Source organism: Pipistrellus hanaki, assembly GCF_964339955.1.
Source record: "Pipistrellus hanaki genome assembly, chromosome: 11".
NCBI lineage: Eukaryota > Metazoa > Chordata > Mammalia > Chiroptera > Vespertilionidae > Pipistrellus > Pipistrellus hanaki.
Genome location: NC_140513.1, coordinates 42443997 through 42462276, shown reverse-complemented (window position 1 = coordinate 42462276; position 18280 = coordinate 42443997). Strand labels below are relative to the sequence as shown.

General features: G+C 45.8%; 1 protein-coding gene across 1 annotated transcript; it reads right to left on the bottom strand.

Annotated features, from left to right (window-relative positions):
- Positions 1-4411: 4411 nt before the first annotated feature.
- KCNV2 (potassium voltage-gated channel modifier subfamily V member 2) lies at positions 4412-15752 on the bottom strand (the record flags this gene model as incomplete). The annotated part of the gene is made up of 2 exons (XM_084899518.1): positions 4412-4693; positions 14244-15752. The coding sequence occupies 2 exons, from the start codon at positions 15750-15752 to the stop codon at positions 4412-4414; spliced, it is 1791 nt and encodes a 596-aa protein (XP_084755644.1).
- Positions 15753-18280: the final 2528 nt, after the last annotated feature.

The following is an 18280-nucleotide window of genomic DNA, read 5'->3' as shown; positions in this document are numbered from 1 at the left end:
CATTTTATGCATATTGTTTCATCATGTAGTCACGAAAATTCATTAGTATGTGTAGGATGGGGCTGCGGAAGGGCACTCAACAGATTGAGCCATTGAAAACTGCTCCTAATAAGAGCAGAGATTTTGACAGGAAGAATGAATCATTTATTGGCACTTACGGGTGCCAATCATCGCTGCCCTACCAACCATCTATGAGCTGAATATGCCTCCTGGTCTGTAAATCCAAGACCTGTATTTCTCAGTTTGAGGTGATACATTGGGGAGGCATGACTCTTCAGATACATGTGCCTCATCTTTTCAGTGGTAATCTGGGGAATATGAGCAACGTCTTTTTTGTAAGGTAGACAAGATGTACTAATCAGATCCCAGTGGGAAATAGGTGGTGTACTCAAAGGGGTTATTTGAAGAGATTTTAATAGAGATCCTATTTCCGGAGCTATGGTCAGGATTAAGGGAACCAACAAGGGGCAGTGAGATCATCGGTGACTAGCAATGCAAGAGACCGCTACCACTCACAGCCTGAAGGAATGACAGGAGGAGGAGGTGTAACTGGAACCTGTGAGTGCCGTGGCTGATCTATAATAGAAGGCTGCTCAACCGAGCCCTGGCTATGGGCGCTTAGCAGACACCCAGGCTCCTGCCACACAGAGGGAGGTGAGGGGTTAGTATACAGAATGGTCTCTCCTCTCATCTGCTGGCAGCCAGAGGGTAAGGGAAACATGGAAGACAGACCTCTTGGACCATGCACCAGGGCAGAGCGGGGTAAATAGGGGTTCTAGATAGACACATGGAGAAGGCCCAGCATACATGAATAGACGTGTAAAGTGGGATACATGAGGAGAATCATGTAAGGTTTAAAGATGCCACATCAGAGTTGACCAGGGAGGAAAGAGGGAGCATTGAGGTGTGGGGAACCACATTCATCTTGAGTTGGGGGCCAGGCATCAGCCTGGGAGGAGGAATTTGAAGCTTTTGTGAGTATTTTCTTGAGTGATAATCTAATGTTTTTCTTGAATTTTAAAATACTCTCCCCTCCCCCCCCCCGCCCCCCCCCCCCCCCCACTTCTCTGCACCCGCCCTCAGAGCAGATGCCTCTATGAAGGCAGATAAAAGGCCTACACCTGCATTGCCCACCGTGGCAGCCTGGAGCCACGTGTGACCATTTAAATTTCTATGAAATGAATTAAAATGAAATACAATAAAAAATTTAGTTCCTGAATCACACCAGCCACATTTCAAAGGCTCAGTAGTCACACATGGTTATGTTGTATTGGATATGGCATAACGTTCCATCGCCACAGTAAGTTCTCTTGAGCAGTCTGGCCAGGATCCCTGGGGGGTTAGGGGGCTGGCCACAGGACTCCAACGCTGTCTCCACCCACAGAATCCTCTCCTCGATGACAAATGACGCTGTTAACGCTTTTCCTGCGCAGCTGGCAAGATAGTAATGGTGATCATTGCAGCCCACAATTATTTAGTTCTTAACGCGAGCTGAACAGTACACTACAGATTTTATCTCCATTTTAAGGATGCAGAAACAGGCTTGAAGAAATTAAGGGACCATGCAATGTTAAGTTTCCCTGTATGACATCGCCAATATTCAGTTGTTTTCTTTATGAAAATGGCAGTTTCACATGCTTCAACATCACAGTTCACAGCAGAGCCAGGTTTCAAATCTAGATCCCAAAAGTCATGTCAAGTTCAACGTGGCTAAGCCTCTGTAAGGGATCGCCTTGGAACCTACTTCCTAGGGCTGTGGAAGGATAAGTGGTGCTGATTCTGTGCCTGGCACACAGTGGGGCTTATGGAATGTTGGGGTTTTGGTTTTTTACTTCATTCCCTCCTGTCTGTCTATCTCATTCTCTTGGGAGGCAGAGCACAGCTGTTCAAACAGATGTGGCTAATGAGATTGGGAGGTGGGGGCTGCTGTCATTTACCAGATCCCCTCCCAGGGACCTGCAAAAGTTCATCTTCCTGACCAAGACCTCCTGCACCCCCACCCCTCTCTCTCAGGGAGCCGCCTCTGCTGGGCTCCTCAGGATCATTCTGGCGGGGCCTCCAGCAGGGGGAGGGGTGATGAACATCAGTCCTTCCTGTTCCATGTCCTTCAGAGGCAGCTGCTGCCCTGAGCATGGCAGGTGGTCACATAAACTGTGTTCCGACCTCCTGCCTGTTGGAACTCTGTTTCCATGGTTCCTTCTGGCAAGGAGCCTGATGCAAAATTCCTCCCTCTTATTTGGCAAGAGGGAGAGATGTCCCTTTGGTGGAGGGTCCTGCTGTGTAGGTGGGTTTTTAGGATTTGTGGGTAATTTCCTTCCGTAGGAGGAAGCTTTGTCTCCCAGAAGTAATAGTACAGGGTTGCTAGGTCTGGCAAATGGAAACGAAGGATGCCCACTTAAATCTGAATTGCAGAGAAGCAGGAGATAATTTTTTTCTTTTTTAGTGGAAGTATATACCATGCAATACTTGGGACATACATCCAAACATTATTAACTTATCTGGAATTCAAATTTACTTGAGCATTCTGTATTTTAACTAGTGACCTTCCCATAAACAGTGGGGTTTCTGTCCATCCATCAGATGCCAGGTCAGTTGGGATGGGGTTAAGGGCAATTGTGATGAGATTAAGGGCACTTGGGGTTTTCCCAGTGGCATCCTAGTTTTGCATTCAAAGGGAGGTGATTTAGACCACGGTTCTCAGGATGTGGTCCCTGGACCAGCAGCATCAGCATAACCTCGTACTTGGTATAAGTACAAACCCTCGGGTGTCACCCAGACCTACGGAAGCAAAGACTCTGGGGTGGGCCCAGGGATCTGTGTTTAATAAGCCCCCAGAGGGTGCTGATGCAGCTTGAGAACCACACGTTTAGACTTCGGGCAAGGGCCTTAGGCATCAGACAGACCAGGCTGGAAGCTCGGCCTCACTATCCACGGACTGTGCCAACTTGGCTGAATTACTTAACCTGTCTGAGCTGTTTCTTCCTGAATAAAAAACAAGGTAACACCTAATTTAGGGATATGTCAAGGACAAAATGAGGTCCTATGTTGTAAAATACAATCTGTGTTTGTGCCTGTAATTGTAAGACACACCAAACGATTGTTTTTAAGACACGAGCATGCTGGGGCTAGTCATGCCCTGAGACACACTGGATGGTCAGCATAGCAAAGCTTCTCATTATTGGGCCAATCTCCACTTGCTCAGTTCGAACACACCTTTAATTCCCAGGACTTCAGTTCCCAGCAGTCCTATGGAAAACAGAAGAAATTAGGGGGAAATGGGGGCGGGGAGAGAAAGAACTAACACCCTATGGGAAGGAGCTGGTTTTCTGACCCACAGAGCGAGCCCAGAGTAGAGGGCCACATCGATCTAATTCATGTTGTTCAGTGCTCGGCCCAGAATAGTCCCCAGAGGCAGAGTTTTTTGGTTTGCTTGTTGAAAGGTGAGAAAAAGGGGCCTAGAGAGGTGGGAACATGTGGGGGCTGCTATCGAGGGAGAAGCGATTAGCACACTTGAGCATGTTTCACAGGTCGAGTCTGGAGGCTCTCATGTTAAACGCAGACCAGGGTTTCTCAGTGTTGGCTCTGTCGATGTTTTAGGTCAGATAATCCTCTGCTATGCGGCTGTCCTGTCCATATTTAGCAGCATCCCACGTCTCTACCTACTAGATGTCAGAGCCCCCTCATGCTTCCTTACAATAGTGACAGCCAGAAGCATCTTTAGAAAATGCCATGTTTCTACCCCTAGGGGGTGGACAAAATCAAATCTCCCTGAATTGAGAACCATCAGTCTAGAGAATCTACTAAACAATACCCTAACTCAAACATTTTTAACAGCTTCCATTTATTGAGCATTTACAAGTATTACCCTCCTCCATGCGCATACTACAAGGTGGTTTCTTATTACCTGCACTTCACAGTTGAAGAAACTGAGGCGCAGTTAAAGAAACTTGTCCCAAATCCTACAGCTGGTAGATCCGGGCTTCTGACTGAGATTGGTCTAACACCAGGACCCCTATAGTTCAGATGCGACATCCTCTCTCTCTGAAAAATCAAGGATTTCCTTTCTTCAATGAAAGGAAACTCTCAAGTCAACTCAAGTGCAAAAAATACTTATTGAGAAGCCACGAGAAGCTACAAGAAAAAGCTAAGATGTCACTCCTCCCAATGAGTTCTCCTATCAATGTCATTGGGATGACCAGACTCTCACACAACACAATATGGGGCCATCTGAGTCTGGGTTCAAGCAAACATTCATGAAGTAGAATTCTGTGAACGGAATGCCCTTTGTGTATGTCTGCCTCATGTGCCCTTTCATGAGCAACCCTGATGATGATAAAAAAAAAAAAAAAAAGGAAGGAGGAAGGAAGCCTCGAAGGTCACAGGACCTATCAGCCACGTGGACTATGGGACATTAATTCTCTTGCTGTGGGGTGGGCTGTGGGTTGCTTTTAGCCAAGCACTCAGCCATCTTTTTCCTGGCTCGCTGCACGAAGTCCACCTTTCCCCTTTCCCGTCGCATGGCAGTGTACTCATAAGCCTTGAGCTTGTTGTAGTAATCGGAGAATTTGTTGTAGAGGATGGAGATCGGCATCCCGTTGAGGATAATCCCAAAAGCGATGCAGAGGAAGGCAAAGAGCCTGCCCAGGTGGGTCTCTGGGTACATGTCTCCGTAGCCCACTGTGGAGATGCTCACCTGCATGGGAAGAAAGGCAGGGTGAGTTGTTAGCTCTGTGAGGGAGGAGGAGAAGGGGATGGAACAGGCAGGGAGTGATCTCTCTCCCTGAAGGTGCACATGAGTCATGTAAGAGCGCCCCACAAAGGCAGCACTAGGAGGTACTAGGACATTTGCCTGCAGGTCCCCTGTCATGGAAAGAACACAAGCTTTGGGGCTACAAGACTTGGGTTTAAATCCTGACTGCCACTTCTAAATGTTCTTTTTTTTTTTAAAAAAATTATTTATTAATTAAGGTGTTACATATGTGTCCTTATTCCCCCATTACCACCCCCCACCACCACCACTCACCCCCCTGGTGTCTGTGTCCATTGGTTAGGCTTATATGCATGAATACAAGTCCTTTGGTTGATCTCTCCCCTTTTCCCCCACCCACCCCTACCTTCCCTCCGAGGTTTGATGCTCCGATCGATGTTTCTCTGTCTCTGGAACTGTTTTTGTTCATCAGTTTATGTTGTTAATTATATTCCACAAATGAGTAAGATCATGTGATACTTATCTTTTTCTGACTGGCTTATTTCACTTAGCATAATGCTCTCCAGGTCCATCCATGTTGTTGCAATGGTAGGGTTGCAGGAGAGAGAATACCTACTGTAAAGGGTATTGTGAAGAGCTTGTAAGACACTGTGTATAAAGTCCCTGGTGTAGCAAGGGCTCAATCAGTGTTGGGCTTTGCCCCCCACCTCAGCCAGGGCCAGTTTTAGCACTGGGGCCCCGAGTTTGCCTAAATGATACACATACTGAAACGAGCTCAGGCTTAGGATCAGTCAGACTTGGGTTCAAGTCCTGAATCTGACCCTTCCCAGCAGAATGTCCTTGGATAAAACATTCATAGTCTCAGCCTTGGTTCCTTCCCCTGAAACAGGAGGATATTACCTAACTCTCAGGATCCGTGTAAAGACTAATTGAGAAAACAAATATCAAGCGCTTAACACAGTGTCAGGCACACAAAAGGCACTAACCAATCTCTTCTGTGGTCCTTCTCTCATCTTTAAAATGGAGACCATTATAACACCTTTCAGAATTATGTCATTCTAATGAGTTATTTTATATAAAGGTGCTTTACTTGCAAATGCTTGGAGGAACATATTCTCATTATGTTGTGGAGGGATGTTTTTTAAAGACATCACCAACCAAAGATAGTTCACTCTGCATGAAATTCTTCCCAAACTCTCATCACCAGGCTTTAGATTCCGCTAAGTAGAGATTTATTTAGGTTGACAAGCTTCCGTTTTAGCATGCAGATCCATGGAACTAGTTATGTCAGGTTAGTGAGAGAGAAACCTAGGAAAAGCTCTCAGGAATCGTTTCCTATGCCTCATGTACTAAGACTGCCTTTATACCCAGAGTATTGGCTATATGAGGCAGGGCTGCTGCCTACGTTGTAAACACTGGGCATTGCACAACTCCAGGGGGCACTGTGTGCTTCATGGGTTTGTGTTGTTGTTGCCACAATTTCCCAGCAGGTGGCAGTAAAATGTGCGAAGTCATCTTATTGCCCTGTACCCAAATGGCCTTTACTTTAGAAATTCAAACTTTATTATTATTTGCTAATACTGTAAGGGCTAGTTTGAACTTAGACTGAGTGTGATTGGTTAGGTAAAATGAAATGAAGAATTGAGCCAGCCGGGCAAATCTGATGGAGCCGATAAGAACAGGTGCTCTATCCAGCCTTAAAAGAAAGCTGGCACCTACCCCTTGGGGGCGGGTGACCCACCACTTATCTCTGCTCCATCCGTGGTGAGAGACCTGCTGAGGGATGGACTGTCCTTCCTCAGGTGGAAGAAGACAAGCAAGCATCTAGGAGAGGCAGAATGGTGTAGACTAGGTTAAGGAGACAAGTATGGCACTAGGCTATTTGGATCTGAATCCACTTCTCAGATGTGTGACTTGGGCAAGTCACCTACATTGGCTCTGCCTCCATTGCCGCCTTTGAAATGAGGGCGGCAATGGAGTAGTTGTGGGAATTGAAGGAGTGCCCGATGCAGGGTGTGTGAGTGATAATGTTAGTTCTTGAGCTTATTAGACTGACAGACTGGGGAAGCAGGTCCCTCTTGGCTCTTGCAGAATGCTCTGGGGGAGACTGGCTGGGGCACACACTCGCTCCAGGACGGAATCTCCTTTTCCTACTTTCAGTTGATCATGGTGACGAGAGGCCAGGATTAATTGAGAGTGTGGGTTAATCTCCAAGTATGCTTGTGCGTATGTGTGTGTGTGTGTGTGTGTGTGTGTGTGTGTGTTTCCTGTCACTGGCCACAGCAAAAGTAAAGCAACCTGAGTCAGATAGATCTCTGTCAGAATTGAACACATGTCAGTAATAGCATCACTCACACCTCTGTATGGATGTTTGGTTAGTCCCCATTGCCTGGGGAGTTTGGATAATAAGGGTGAGGGACAGGAAGGGTAGAGTTAGAACAGGAAGCTCCCAGGACAGGCCAAAGCTGAGGCTTTTGGGTGAACCAGTCCTTCAAAGGTGCAGGATTGGGGAAGAGGGGCAGGGGCGGGGGGGAGGAATAGGATGCAGAGGAAGGAGAAGAAATGAGACAAAGGGGCTTTTCAAACTTCTGATCAATCCTGATACTGGCCTTGCTTCACTCCCAAAGCAACTTCATTTCTTTCTTTTTTCTTTTTTTGGCTGAACTTTCAATGAAAAGCTAAAAAGCAAAGCGAATTGGCTTAAGGAAGATTAAATATTTGATGTGCATAATACGGTCTAAGTATCTTTGCGTATCTTGGATCTCTTGTTTTTATAGAAAAGCTCTCTCCTACTAGGGGGCTCTGTAGGATGGGTGTGGAAGAATTTGTTCAAAATGCATAGCTAATTTATGCCTTGTCGGGTTTGTGGATAATTTAACTCAACCCTGATCTGCATGCTCCTTGGCTCCAAGAGGAACTCGGGATTCCTTGGCTTTAGGTCACTTTCCCTCCATGTTCCACAGGCCAAGCCACTTCTCCCGGGATGAGCCTTAAACATTGAAGGCCCCAGGCCGACCCATACGAGTTTGCAGATTGAATTCTCTCATTAGCACGAATTGGGTTTGGAAATGTGGCCAACATTTTTACGATCCATTAAAAAAAAAAAAAAAACCCCACAAAATCCAACAGCAGCTTTATTGAGGTATAATTTGCATGATATGAAATTCACTTGTTTCAAGGGTGCAGTGAAATGATTTTTAGTGAATTTACAGAGTTGAGCAGTCATCACTAAAATCCAACTTTAGAACATTTCCATCACCTCAAAGCATCCCTTGTTCCCATCTGTCACTACTCTGAATTCCCATCCCCAGTCCCACGTAACCGCTAATCTACTTGCCTTCTTTGTAGATTTGCCTCTTCTGGAAATTTTATCTGGCTTCTTTCACTCAGCCTAATGTTTTTGAAGTGCATCCAGTTTGTAGTATGTTCTGTAATCCATCTTAATATCCTGAAAAACCGGCTGGCTCAGCCATTCTGTAAACTGGAAACGTACCATTCCATTGAAAACTCACATATTTCCCCTAGCCTTTGGGTCCCAAAAGCCTGAATGTGACGTTCCCCTAGCTGCTCACTCACTAATCAGCAAATCTTGGCCTGCAAAACATTACAAGGAGGATAAGCACCCAATTTTTCTCCAAAGCTGTGGAATGGCTATGCTTGAATTTCTCCTTCAACAAGAAATGTTTCTTTCATCATGAACTAGACATGTATAAAACTTTGGCAGCCAGTACTCAATGAATCTTGGAATTATGATCCCAATGAATAAAACTGATTTTAAAAAATAATTAACATCCCTTCTATTTTTTCCAAAAGACATTTAAGACTAACATGTTCTGGCTAAAATCATTACATACCTCAGTCCTTCAAAGGATTTAGCTTTAAAGGCTATACTTAGCCAACCCATGCCACTGTTGCTACAAATATTTTAGGAATTCCTCTTTGGGATTCTAATCTGCCCAGAGGATTCAGTGGAATGACCTTGAAACAAGTGGTCTTATTGGGCCACAATTTGGAACAGTTATCTGATGGCCTCACCTTGAGGGTTAACTTTAGATGCTAATATTAAACTCAAGGGTCTAGACCATTTTAAAATATCGAATCTACTCTCAAAAAGGTAAAGATTAAGCATGATTAGAATGAAGCAAATGGTCTTGTCACAGACTCTGAAGATAGTTCTTCAGTGAAATGCAAAGACTGTTTTGACCTGCAGAAGCACTGTTAGAATCATGTCATAGGTGACCACCTGGAAGAGAACCACCAGCTCATCTCTATATTATAGGTCTGACACGGACATAAATTGCACAATAAGGAGGAGGTGTGCAAAAGCTAAAGCAAGTTTGGGAGTCTATTAATCTACTCATAGAAAGGTTCACAATAACACAATGCCCTCTGCATCTTCAGCTTACCCGGCACTTCTCCCTGCCCTCTCCAATTCTGCCATGTCCTTCCCAGGCAAGTCATAATGGTCAAACAGGAAGAGCATAGTTTAAAGAGATAGAAGGGGACCACCCCCAAATCAGGAGACCACAAGATCAAAAGTCGTAAAGGTGCCCAGTAGCCTTTGTCCATTGACAGCTCCTGCGCTAGTTCTGAAGGAGCTAGAACATGAATTGCCTGCTGGGCCAGACATTTACCTGTTTCTCTCAGTCCCAAGCCTGACATCCTTCTGAGCTATATTTTGTAATTCTGCAACTGGGGGTCTGCAAACTATAATCTCTGAATTTCCTTGCCCACTGTCTTCTGGTTGTGTTCTGCCAATAAGAGACACTGTTGGGAGGCTGGAAGGTGCGATGAGGAGATGGGAGTCTCTATGGCTGATTCTGCTTCTGTCATCACCCTCCAATAAGAGCAGCTATCTATGGCCCAGTTGTCTTTCAGCACACTTGGCATCAGCCTCATGGTGCTATCTCTGGGGTCCCTGCAACAGCTACTCAGAGGCTCCTCCTCTGTACGCTATGGTTAGAAACTCTCCCTTCTCCTGTTTGTTCCCCCAGTTCTAGGGCTGACAGCTATTTCCTATATTTACCAATCTTTGGGTTATCTCAGTTTACTCCTTTTGCTTCTAGCCCTCTAGCACCTATATATCTATTTCCCTGCATCAAATTTCCTGTTTAAAATACACTTTTTCTGACTATAACTTCACTGATTCACCTTCCAAATGGTTCTCCTCAATGCATGCAATCCATCAATAACAATACATAATATAGTGCCCTGACTGGGTAGCTCGTTTGGTGAGAGTGTCATCCCAATATGCCAAGGTGCAGGTTTGGTCCCCAGACAAGGACCAACCAAAGAATGCATAAATAAGTGGAACAACAGATTGATGTTTCTCTCTCTCTCTCCCTTCTTCTCTCTCTAAAAATCAACAAAGATTAAAAAAGTAAAAAATACAATAAATCTCAATGATCTCATAAGTACACCCATTTGCGAGGAAATGATATCATGCTTTAGGAAACCAAAGAGAGGAGCAGGGTCTCCGGGGCTCAATTATCAGATGCTTCAGCCAGAGGCACACTTTCTTTGTGAAGAGCCTCTGTTAGTTTCTGGAGGAATGAGTTCATGACATAGTTTCCTGTTTGGTTTCCACAGTTTTAACTTGCTCTGAAAGCTCAGAAGGAAATGGTTTGTTGAACGGCCTATTTGCCCTTTTCTATGTGAAAACAGAGCCACGCTGGGGGCCAATGAGTACAGCTCCATCATAGAGCTCATTGTTCTGGTTGAGCTGGGCCATGCATTTCCCACACCAGGCAACCCTGAGAGCTCAGCAAGCCCGGGCCTCTTCTTCTAAACACCCAGAAGCTGTCCCGAGATAGGACAGCTGACCCTTTTGTATGTCCCACAGTCCATCTCCCCAGTAGAGAAGGAATCTGCTTTATTTCTCCCCAAATGAATCTGGAAGCAAAGGTTATTGCTTCCATGTGATAAAGACTATTAACTAGTCAAATATGGTAGCTTCTATTTATTGTGGATGTACTACAGGCTAGCATCTTACATATGTTTCCTATTACATTAGCGCTTACAAATAACCGCCATTTGACAGCTGAGTGGGACGGGTTCTATTTTATATCCAAATACATGAGTGTTTGCAGACATGAGTGTCCTTGTGGGATTTGTTTTGCAGCTGTAGGAGAATTCACAGCAATGAAAATTATTGTATTCCTCTTAAAACCCTGAGTTGAGCAGAGGAAGGTCTTTGGCAGAGAGCGAGGGAAGATTATTAAAAGAAATTCATATTTGGGGTTGTCTGGAAGCATTAAAAACAGAAGAGCGGATTAGAGAAACTAATGTGGGTGAATATACTACAAGGGATATAACACTGGAGTGCTGGAAGAAAATACCAGTCCTATCATTCTTTACCTCGTCCTTGAAATTTCAGAGTGTGTGTTTTCTGATGTGCGTAATATATTTGAGCAGGAATATCTTACTGCAGTGGAATGATTGTGCTTCTGAAACTAATTCTTTATATCTTCCTTTATCCAAGCTCTTTGCCTATAACTTTATAGAGCTTCTCTATAGTGAGTGGATTAACCTACCCTGCCCTTTGACTCTGAGTTTGGTCTTGTGACTTGCTTTGGCCAATGGGTTGAGCAAATGCCATTAAAGAGAACCAATGGACACAGATCCCAGGGGGATGAGGGCATGAACTGGAGTGAGTTGGGGGACAATGGGGGAAGAAGGACACATATGTAATACCTTAATCAATAAAAAAAGAGAGAAGCTTATATGGTACTTGTATGATTAGACTTTTTCTTTCTCTCTCTTTTTCTCATCCTTTGCCATGGATACATGTTTGCTGGAGAATGAAAGCTATCTAGCCTAGTCTCCCCCTTCATTCCAGCTGTTAGCCAGCTGACTATCAGATATGAGGCTAAATGAGAAGAACATTCTAGTTGAAGCCAGCCTAAATTGATGACTCCCAAACTCATTAGCTAAAGATATGCTTGGCATTTTAAGCCATTAAGTTTTGGAGTGGTTTGTGAAGCAATATTATTGTGATAATAAGTGACTTAGATTAGAATTTATGAATAAAGGCTAAGGTCGGGAAATGATAAGGTTGAAAGGTACAAATTTTGGTTTGTGAAAATAGTGCCTGCTAGAGATAAAGGCTACAAGAGAAAACTCATATTGGTAAAAGCAACCATTGATAAAATTTATTGTAGGTAAAACCTGGATGTTGATTCAATTTTTATTGTTAAATTTATGGAAAATACTGGTCTTGAGTAAAATAATTTCAGCTAACATAAAAGGGATCATTTGAAAGTTTTAAACATCATTGTTTATTATGCCAATCAAGAAATTAAATGGGGTCAAAGGGCATTCACTTCAGGGAATTTTTTAAAAAGGAAAACCCAGTATTGGCGACAAAATTTTTATTAAAATCTTTCTGTTAATATACAAAAGGTTAAAAAAAAGTTTTGTGGGTTAAAATTAAAATATTAAAGCGTCCACTAGGTCCAGCCTATATATGCGAGTCTTCTAAGATATTTGAATGAGTGAGAAGTTGGCTCTCTAAAACGGGGAATTATATCATCAGCAGGTGGATTTGCTCTTTTCCCTTCCTACCTTACTCGCCTCCAAAGTAAATGTCAGTTGCCGGGGAAAAATCACTCTCTATCAGCTCCATCTGTACATACAGCTTACCTGCCATGGAGATGACCTTTCATCATTTGGAATATGATCAGAGGGGTAGCATTTGGGAAGCTTGTTTGGAAGAGCCTCACTGAGGAAAGCTCACAAGTCCTGTAGGGCATCTGAGCTCTCCGTCCTCCCCTTGTAGAGCCGAGGACACTGAGGGTGGCCATGAGGGAGTGAGGTTTCACAGCCCATTATTTAGGGTCACAGGCAATTAGTACCAGAACTGTTATAAGAACTGAAACAGAAATCTTCCTCCCATTCCACCACACTCCATTGTTAGTAGCCCTGGGTTGGCTCATCTCAGAAGTTCACCCAAGGCTTTGGGTTCCGACATGCCCAATGTTAAGATTGAAAATACTGACTTTCTAGAAAAACTTGTTATATTTGCTTAATGTCTTTAAAGGCATTATCATAATTTACTTAAGAAAGTACAAGGAACAGGCTGACAGGTGTCAGAGGGAGGAGAGTGGGAGGGTCTGGATAAAAGGTGAAGAGAGTGGCTAAAGAACATACATGCATAGCCCATGGACACAGCCAACAGTGTGGAGAAAACTGGGGCTGGGTGTAGGTGGGCAAAGGGTGGGGATGGGAGGCATCTGTGATAGTGTCAACAAGAAAATATGGAAACCATATACCTAGTTCTTTCCTATGCACACATGCCAGCTTACTCATTGCCCCGAGAAGACCCAATCAGCATTTCTAGGACTTTTAGGGATTTTTCAGGGATTTCGTCTAGCATCCCAGAAACATAGATATGAGAGTAGATGGCATGAATGGTTATGAAAAGGCAAATATGTCATGGAAAGAAGTGACAAAAGTAGCTAGTATATTCACTGTTCACGGCCTGCAGACAAGCGAAAGCATGGGAGAGGCGGTGCTGGGTGTGGCCGGGGCGTGGGTTTTGCACTTGGACCAGTTTGGGCTTCAGTCCTCTCTCTCTGGATTTGGCTGTGAGTCTGCACTCAAACGCTCGCACCTCAGTTCCTCTCTCTATAAACGGAGGGAACCATTTCAGGTCCTGAAAGAGTTTCCGTGACACTGGAGCAAGTTTCAGTTTCAGATGCTCCTTTACTCACTTAGTTTAGAACCAATGTAATTTCAGTTAAGGTGACCATCTTCAGCCAAGTCTCACTTCCTCTCAGTTTCCTACACACACACACACACACACACACACACACCAATCACAACAATAAAAAAACAAAAACCCCTTCCAGCGTGTCCTGATTCAAATAGAAAATAGTGATCAAAACCACCACCTTGAGTGAAGATAAAGTTATCAACTACTTAGGATAACAGACGTTCCATGAGAGGCAATTCGCAACAAGAATGGTGATCAGGAAGCTTCCCACAAATATCAACAGTGAATTCTTCAAAATCTGCCTGGTCAGGGTGTGAGAAGTAAATCTAGAGTTGTAGATTCCTACCGTCAAGTCAAATTCAGTTCCTTGCTGGACTATACATTATCTCTGTCTTTCCAACCCTCTACAACCTATCTCTGCTTTTTTAATATATATATATATGTGTGTGTGTGTATATATATATATATATATATATATATATATATATATATATATTTTATTAATTTTTTTTTTTTTACAGAGAGGAAGAGAGAGGGGTAGAGAGTTAGAAACATCGATGAGAGAGAATCATCAATCACCTGCCTCTTGCACACCCCCTAATGGGAATGTGCCCGCAACCAAGGTACATGCCCTTGACCACAATCAAACCTGGGGATCTTTCAGTCCGCAGGCCGATGCTCTATCCACTGAGCCAAACCAGTTTCGCCCATCTCTGCTTTTTGTTAGCTGGAGGCAGCCATGAGGCAAAGGGGAAGAGCAGGGGATGGCAGACAGGCGGCTGAGCGCCAAGGCCTGGGAGGGCCTATGAGGAGGGCACTCACCGCGGCCCACCACCAGGCGTGCGGGATGCTGGTGAAGTTGGTGCCGGGCACGTCGTGCTCCACGGAGTAGACGGCGGCGGAGAAGGAGAAGATGCCCATGGCGATGAAGAGCAGCAGGCAGCCCACCTGCTGGTAGCACTGGCGCAGGGTGAAGCCGAAGGCGCGCAGGCCAGTGGAGTGGCGCGCCAGCTTGAGGATGCGGAAGACGCGCATGAGGCGCATGACGCGCAGCACCTGGCCCACCCTGCCCACCGTCTCCAGGTCGTGCTCCCGCGCGGAGGCGCCCGCCTTGCCGCGCCGCCGCGGGTCCTCCTCGTCGCCAGCGAAGTGCTCGAGCAGCAGCTGCAGGTAGAGCGGCAGGATGGCCACCAGGTCCACCAGGTTGAGGGCGCTGCGCGCGAAGCTGCGCAGGTCGGGCGTGGAGGCGAGGCGCAGCAGGAACTCGAGCGTGAAGAAGGCGATGCACAGCGCCTCCACGTGCTCCAAGGCCGCCCAGCGGCCGCCGCCGCCCTCCGCTCCCCGCCGCCGCCGGGGGTGGTGCTGGTGGTGCATCTCCTCCACCGTGTTGAGCGCCAGCGCCACGATGGACACGAGCACGAAGAGGCTGGAGGCCACGCCGACGGCCTTGGCGGCGGCGGACGAGAAGGGCTTCTCCATGAGGTCCCACAGGCGCTGGCGCTGCGGCCCGCAGCAGCGCGCGTCGCGGAACAGCCGCGCGGCCTCCTCCGCCCGCGCCTGCGCCCGCAGCTCGCGCTGCACCTTCAGCTGCTCGCGCAGCTCGTCGCGCCGCTCCTCGAAGCAGATGCGGCAGCAGCGCGGCGTGTGCCGGAGCCGCACGCCCCAGTAGCCCAGCTCCTCCAGGAAGCCGCGCGGGCACAGCGCGTCGCACACCAGCAGCACGCCGCGCAGGTGGAAGGTGTACACCAGCTGGAAGACGGCCGGGTCGCGGTCGAAGAAGTGCTCGCCCGTGGCGGCCTCGTAGTCGTCGCACAGGCCCAGCTGGCGGCCGCGCGGGCCCGGGCAGGCGGCCAGGCGGCCCAGGCGCGTCTTGGGGTAGCAGGCCAGCTGCGCGCAGGCCAGGCGGTAGCTCTGGCCTCCCACGTTCACGTGCAGCATTGTGCAGCCCTCGCTGCTGTCACCGCCTTCTGGCTGGGCCGTGGTGGTGGTGGTGGTGGTGGTGGCGGTGGCCTCCTCGGGCTGCTGATCTTCCTCGGCCAGGTCGGCCAAGTGGGCCAGGTCCAGGTTGGCCAAGTGGGCCAGTTCGTCTCTCCACTGCTGCTCCTCTTCCTCCTCCTCCTCCTCCTCCCCATCCTCGTCCTCCTCGATATAGTAGTTGTAGTTGCCCTCCGTCCACGTCGGGATGCTGGCCTGGGAGCCGGACCGGGCCGCCAGGGAGCAGACGCTGCCGCGGTGGTGTTGGCTGTTCCCTGCATCCGGAGCCTCGGTGCCCTCCGTGCTAGTCCAGGGCCTGTAGCTCCAGGAGCACCTCCGCTCACTGTTTTTCAGCATGGCTGCAGGAAGCAGGCCCCTTGGCTTTTCCCCAGCGTGCTCACTGCAAAGGAGGCGGATGGATAGTATGCCCTTGACACCTAGGAGCACAGACTAGGGTCCCAGATGCTGCCCTCAGGCTGCTGGGTCTGAACGCATATGCAGATGGCTGCTGCCAGCTCTAATCTTGCTGAGAAAGGAAGAAGCAAGTTTTAGAAGGGATTTAGATCCTCTTAGTCTGTTTCCTCCCCGTGTCCCTCCACTCCGTGACGCAGGGGGTGATTATGTGGCCTTAAGTCTGTAGATAATCAGAAAGTGGCAGAGACTCTTGCTCATAAAAATGTGGACCACCCATCAGGCCTTCCCTTAGGAAGTGCTGGGGGTGCCTATGCTGAGATGACATCCTTTGAGTGAGCTATACAATGTAGCTCAGTTTCTGTTCTTTGTCTCTGTCTCTTTCTTACCCTCCCTCCTCTTAAAGGTAGAATCCCAGGACTGGTGGGTAGATGTTCTTGGGCCTTGCAGGCCTGCTGGCTGCTGTATTAGGCCGTATGTGACAGTGGCCTAGACTTCCTTCCAAGAAAAAAGTCTCCAGCACTCTTCAAGACATCACTTTTTTTTTTTTTTTTTTTTTAAGTCTTTTTTCATATGTAAGGCACTGTGCTAGCTGTGGAGACACAATTGCAGCCCTCAAGTTTGAGAGACCCAACTTTATTTTTCAGCTTTTTTTTTTTTTTTTTTAATCCAGAAGTTTTATAAGCCATCTAAATCTGCAAACACAATAAAAAAACAAGAAAAAAGATCGGGGTGTCAAAGGAGAGCAAGGGATTTGCTCTGAGCAGGGAATTTGTTTGTAAATTCATTTTATTTTGGTGAGCTAATACATGCGATACAAAAGGTACAAAGGTGCATTCTGGTAAAAAATGTATCTCAACACGGACTTACCGCTATCAAGTGGGTCTCTGAGGAGGCAACCACTGTGAGTGCTTTCTGGTTAGCCTTCAAGACATCTTCTGAACACACACAAGCAAAAACCTATCTCCATCTGTCATCTGAATAGCTCTCCATTGTGAACACAAATCACAGTGTGCAATACACTTTGCTCTTTCCAATTAACCACATGTCTTAGAGGTGTTTTATGTCTGAACATAAATATCTGCCTCATTTTGAAAATATCTACTTGGTAGTCTGGTAGGGATAGACATTCTACCTTTGCTCTCGTAAACAACGGCACAATGAATAACCTTACACATACATTGCTTCATACATATTAAGATATATGAAGGATAAATTGTTGGAGGTGGAATTACTAAAAACCTCACAGGTGTAATATTGACTGGTAATGCCAAGTTTCCATCATAAAAGTTTACCAATTTACAACTCACCATCAATATCTGAGAGTGTATTATTGCATTTCATGAGCCCCTCCTATTTCATGGGTGAAAAATGTGTGGGCTTATTTTATGTTTCTCTTATGAATGCATTTGAACATCTTTTCATGTGATTAAAAGTTGTATTTTTCTATTTCCCATTGAGTTGTTGGTATTTTCTTATTGATTTGTCGGAGAGCTTCATATATCATGAAAAAAGACCTTTTGCCTGTGATAGGAATTACAAATATATTTCTTTCTGAGTTTATTTTATGAGTTCTGGGTGTATGTCAGGTTAGAAGTGTTTTCACCTCTCTAATTCTTTAAAACATTTCTTCTTATGGTTTCATTTTTCACAGTTAAGGATTTGATCCATCAGGAATTAATTTTGATGTAAAGAGTGAAATAGAGACCCAACTTTATTTTTCAGCTTTTTTTTTTTTTTTTTTTTTAATCCAAAGGGCTCAACACATTAATTGAATAACCTATTTTCCTCTGGCTGGTTTGTAGTGTTATCTTTACCATGTAGTTCAGCTGTAACTATTATATTCTTCAAAGGTGTTGGGGCAGGTGACAGTTACCACAGGGTCTGTACCTGCTAGTATAACATTTGCTGATGCTGTTGAGCTTCCAATAGGGCTCAGACCTACAGGCTTCAAATAAAGCTCTCACCAGGACTGGCCTTCAAGTTCCTCAGTGTATTTCCTGTGTTCTCCTGAGGGCATACAATATGGATGTTTCTCTAGCCACACACTTAATGGTTTTTCCAGTTCCATCTCTTCTTTACATTATGCCAACTGCTGTCACATGTTTTCATATGTTTCCTAAATTCACTATTTCCTTCAGAATCAATTATCCTGTATAATAAAGAGATAATATGCTAATTAGATTGAACAGCAGAACGACCATCCAGATGACCTTCTGGATGAATCCGGGGCTGTGAGGGCCGAGCCCCTTGCATGAATTTCGTGCTTTGGGCCTCTAGTACTATTATAAAGAGGAAAGGATCATTATTTTCATATTTTTAATGTTCTCTCTTTCCATTGCCATCATACAATACTTTGTACCTAAACTTTCAGCACACTGTGCCTTGTGCACTTGAAAACAATGGAGTGCGTGATGTTTGTCGAGCATCTCAAAGCCACTCTCCAGCTCCAGGACTGTGCTGCTGAGTGGGGA